Source organism: Elephantulus edwardii, unplaced genomic scaffold, assembly GCF_000299155.1.
Source record: "Elephantulus edwardii isolate Elephantulus edwardi_28Jun2011 unplaced genomic scaffold, EleEdw1.0 scaffold00012, whole genome shotgun sequence".
Taxonomy (NCBI): domain Eukaryota; kingdom Metazoa; phylum Chordata; class Mammalia; order Macroscelidea; family Macroscelididae; genus Elephantulus; species Elephantulus edwardii.
This window is the reverse complement of record NW_006399762.1, coordinates 7,387,696-7,392,471: the sequence shown is the minus strand read 5'-3', so window position 1 is coordinate 7,392,471 and position 4,776 is coordinate 7,387,696. Positions and strand designations below refer to the sequence as shown.

The 4,776-nt window shown below is 42.6% G+C and overlaps 1 protein-coding gene across 1 annotated transcript in view; it reads right to left on the bottom strand.

The window, feature by feature from the left end:
• Positions 1 to 2,241, bottom strand: part of LOC102851332 (mitotic spindle assembly checkpoint protein MAD2A-like) — a 14,282-nt gene extending 12,041 nt beyond the window's left edge. The window contains exons 1-2 of the mRNA XM_006881057.1: positions 2,090 to 2,241; positions 1,137 to 1,283 (exon numbers count right to left, since the gene is read on the bottom strand). Of these exons, the coding sequence (XP_006881119.1) occupies positions 1,137 to 1,283; positions 2,090 to 2,162 (220 nt within the window). The 5' untranslated portion in view covers positions 2,163 to 2,241. The remainder of the gene's footprint in view (positions 1 to 1,136; positions 1,284 to 2,089) is intronic.
• Positions 2,242 to 4,776: the final 2,535 nt, after the last annotated feature.

The following is a 4,776-nucleotide window of genomic DNA, read 5'->3' as shown; positions in this document are numbered from 1 at the left end:
GATTGGCACAGGACAGACCAGAGTTCAGGGCTGTTGTGCATAGGGTTACTATGAGTCACAAGGGACTCACGGCACATAACAACAACAACAACAGCCTTTAGGTGGTGACTGTATGCTACTTCCTGAAATGGTTCCTTGTTGGCCAATTCTTTTTGGTACAGTGACTCTTGAGCATTCCTTCAATCTTTTAATGTTTCCTGGATCAGTTAAGATTGGCTCATAGAATCCTTTAGTATTACAACTTGAGGCCTGAATTTGTTCTCCAGTTCTTTCAACTTAAGAAATGATAAGTGACTTCTGCCCTTTTAAATTTGACCTTTGTGTATACACACACACACAGACACACACACACACATATATATGTATGTATGTGTGTATATACACACACACACAGAGACACACACAATAAGTCAAATTTAAAAGGGCAGAAGTCACTGTGTCAAAACCAAACTAGTATTTTCAAAGGGCAAATGGTGAGAAATACAAGTTGACAGAAACTAACAAAAATTTTACAATAAAATTTAAAATTCTGGTGGGAGGGGATGGGTAGGGAGAAAAGTGCAACACTGAATGACTGACTGGAAACCCTAAGTCTCTGTAAACTTTCATTAAAATTAATTAATAAAAAAGCTCAGTAAAAAAATTTAGGTGTTCTGTGGTAGAAAAATGGGCAATTTCCTCCCGTGTGATTTATAACCTCTGAAAACCCACTGCAGGGCACATAACAACAATTAGCTAAAGACTGAAAAAATAAATAAACAAATAAAAATCAGATTTTGGCTGAAAGGGGATTGAATGATGAAAAAGAGGAAAATAGGGGAAAAATAAAACTAGTGCTGTGTTACTTAGGAATTAGGCATTTTTAAGCTTAGGTCTCAAGTAGATTGTCATTTTATTTTCCTTGTTCTTTCTCAAGAAATAGTTGTAGATGCCTTAAAACCCTAGCAACTACAGAGAAAGCATAATGAGAATTTATAATGGAGATATTATCAAGCAAATAGTGAACACTGTCATAATTAAGTTCCAACTTGTTCCATTTAGCTATAAGAACATCTAAAAGGAAAAAAATACCAAGTGCAGAGAATGTGGATTAGAAAAGATCTGTAAAACTCAAAATGCTTTCAACTATGAAATACCTTTCAGTTGTGCCACCACATTATTCAGGTATTTTATAAGCTCAGGATCAGTCGTTACGAGCAAGGTGAGTCCATATTTTTGCACTCGAGTGAAGGTTTCAGATGGATATATGCCACGCTGATATAAAATGCTGTTAATGCCGAATGCTGAAAGTAAAACAAACGTTAAAGAGTTATTATCAATTATTACTTCAGAAAAGAAAATCCATCTTACTGTGACTTTGGTTTCATTGAAAATATGAAAATGTTAAATGTCTCAGTGTGTTGACTAAAAGCTGAACAGGTGGACAAAGCGCCATTAAATATCCTTAGACGTTTGCTTCTAGAGAAGAGATGGCAATATATTCATTAATACGGCAATAAAAAGAAAATCACATGCCCAAATGAAGGCATTAAGTGCAGCAGTGTCAAATTTCAACTCACTGCAATATGAAGCCAGATCCTGATATTGATTTAGATTATGTCAAAACAAGCTTGGATGGGCTGGTTAAAGACCCGGGACAGGGCTCTCTCTCCTCTTGTTCCTCTTTTTCTCCTCTAACATTTGGCCAAGATATAAGGCTGGGTGAACCGAACTGGGCCTACTCACGGCGCTGCAAATAAACTGCAGGCAAGCGCTAGGGCAAATATGCACCAGGTCCCAACTTAACTGGGTTCTCAGCCAATGGGAAGTCGCACTAAAAAGCGCTCCTAGTGCTGCGGTTCCACCAGGCGGGTCTCGGCAGCACTCACACCTCACCCTCCTCCTCCTCTATTAGCAACGAGTCACGAGTGAAGCTCCTGCATCCGCTGCCCGCCACCTCCTCCCCCCCACCCCGGTTCTTCAGACCGAGCAGCCAGCGCAGCCTGCAATTCAAGGCCTCTCGGGCCCACACCGACTCCCCGCCTCCGAGGCCTAAGCAGCGGCCTGGGCCTGGTGCTCCCCAATCCCGACCTGAGCGAGCAAAGCTTACAGAAGAACTCCGCTACGATTTCGGCGCTCCCGCGGAGGGTGATGCCCTGCTCCCGGGTGAGCTGCAGCGCCATGGGTAGGCACACAGACGAAGGCGCGCGCTTTCACCAGGTAAACAGAGAGCTTAGCGGTTTAGACGGCAGCTGCCCGCCACTCTTTCAAAAGTAACGCCAATGCCGCCCTTGGAGCCTTTCGCGCAGGCGCGACGCGTCTGTTAGTCCCGCCCAGGCCGCGGCGGCCGGCCCTGTTAGCGATTTGCGCAGGCGCAATGGGTAGGGCGAGTCGCTTTCCGGACTTGGAGGGGTGGTTTGCTGACTGCTGGTGCTTGCTTTGTGATTATGCTCTCTGGAACAGGCTGAGTGAAAAAAAAAAAAAAAATTGAGCGATCCTGATTTTTCTGTCCACTTTCTGACTCAGCGAGTCAGGAGGACATTTTTAGTTTTTAAAGGTACTTTAAAACCGATGCGAACTCCTTCCATGGAATTCTTAAGTATTCTAATTCAAGACTTGAATTTGTTTTTCTTTAGCTTAAGAAATACTAAATTAAAAAAAAAAAAAAATTGAGCGATCCTGATTTTTCTGTCCACTTTCTGACTCAGCGAGTCAGGAGGACATTTTTAGTTTTTAAAGGTACTTTAAAACCGATGCGAACTCCTGAAGGGGCCCCAATGATCTTTGTACTTGAGTATGTTGCCCCCAAGTTGACGGTAGAAACTTTTCTGAGAATCAACTTCCGCTGGGCGCAAAAGAGCCCAGTTCCAAGATCCTGGATTAGAGATGAAAGGGAGAGTTATATGTACTACAACAGGCCAGAATAAGAAATATATCATTGCAAAGAGGACTGGAAGACGAGGGTAGGTGATTGTGCAACAGTGAATGAATATTTTTTAAAAAGTGAACTGGGGAGAGGATAGGGAAGGGGAGAGGCTAAAACGTGCAACAAGAAATGAATGAGAATCTAACTTAACTGTAAATGTACTTTAAAGTCACAATTAAAATATTTTTTCAAACAAAAAGGAAATCTGCTTCAATTTTTCTGTCATTTGTCCACTTCGGCGCTCCAAGCTTCGCTGTGGATCCAAGTATAAGGCATCTGGAGACAGTGTCTCCATTGCAGGTTGGACACCTCATCAACAGCTGATCAGAAATCAACTCACAGCACCAAAAAGTGCAGGACCATTGAACATGAGTTTCAACTCACAAATCAGTGGCTTCTATGTAAAGCACATGGTTCTAATTCACCCACAGCTCCGCGGGAGAAAACTGTAATTTACTGCCTCTGAAATTCACTGGAAGGACTGCTGTGGGTCAGTTCTGATTTCATGGCACACAATAACAATGTTAGAGTGAGGACTATTATGGAGACATTTCACAATGTTTATGTCATTGTCATGTGCCTTTTTTTGTTATGTTAGATACCTGCTACTCATAGCTACCCTATCTACAGCAGCCCTAAACCCTGCTCTATCCTGTGCCAATCTTATTGTCTCCGACACACCTATGTCCATTACCCCAGTGACTGAATCAATCCATCTCATCGAAGGTCTTTCTCTCCTGTGCTGTCCCTCCGTATTCCCAAGCATGACATCCCTCTCTTGCAACATGTGCAAAGTATATCAGATGAAGCTTCAGAATCCTTGCTTCCAAAGAGTAGCCAGGCTTCACATTCCCCAGGACAAACTTATTTGTTCTAGCAGTCCATGGTATATTCAACACTCTTCTCCAGCACCACAGCTAAAAGGCATCAACTCTCCATCATCCCTAGTCATTGTCCAGCTCTCTGATGCATAGCAAGTAATTGCAGAGACCATGACCTGTTTCAGGTGCACCTTAGTCTCCAGACTGACATCCTTAATTTTCAGTACTTTGGAGAGGTCTCTTACAGCAGACTTTCAGCTTGCTTGGCTTCATGATCAACACTCTTGGTACCATAAGCCAGGAAATCAAAAGAAGAACTGCGTTGGGAAAATCTGCTGTCAGGGACCTCTCCAGAGTACTGAAGAGCAAGGGTGTCAATCTGGAGACTAAGATGCACCTGATGCAAGCTGTGGTCTTTGCAATTACTTGCTATGCATCAGAGAACTGGACATAACTAAGGATGATAGATGAAGAATTGATGCTTTTGAGTTGTGGTGCTGGAGAAGAGTACTGAATATATCATGGACTACTAAGAGAACAAATAGGTCTATCCTGGAGAAGGTGAAGCCAGGCTGTTCCTTGGAGGCAATGATTTTTTAAGCTCCATCCGACGTACTTTGGGCATGTTGCTAGGAGGGACCAGGCCTTGGAGAAGACTTGAAAGGGTGGAGAGAAAGCAAAAGAGAGAAAGTTGCTGGATGAGATGGATTGACTGAGTGACTGGAGTAATGGGGGTAGGTGTGTCAGAGGCAATGAAATTGGCTCAAGATAGAGTAGGGTTAATAGCTGTTGTACATAGGGTCACTAGGAGTCACAGACAACTCGACGGCACATAACAACAGCTACTGCATGTTTTATTTTTAACCCAATACATGTAACATAAAATATATGATTGGTGACGTTTAGAATTTTCAGTGTTGTAGAAACATCACCACTATCTAGTTAGTTCTAGTATTTCATTATGACAAAAAACCCTTCCAAGTGTAAAATGGTGCAACCCCTGTGGAAAGCAGTATGGCGCTTTCTCAAAAAGTTGCAAATAGAGATACC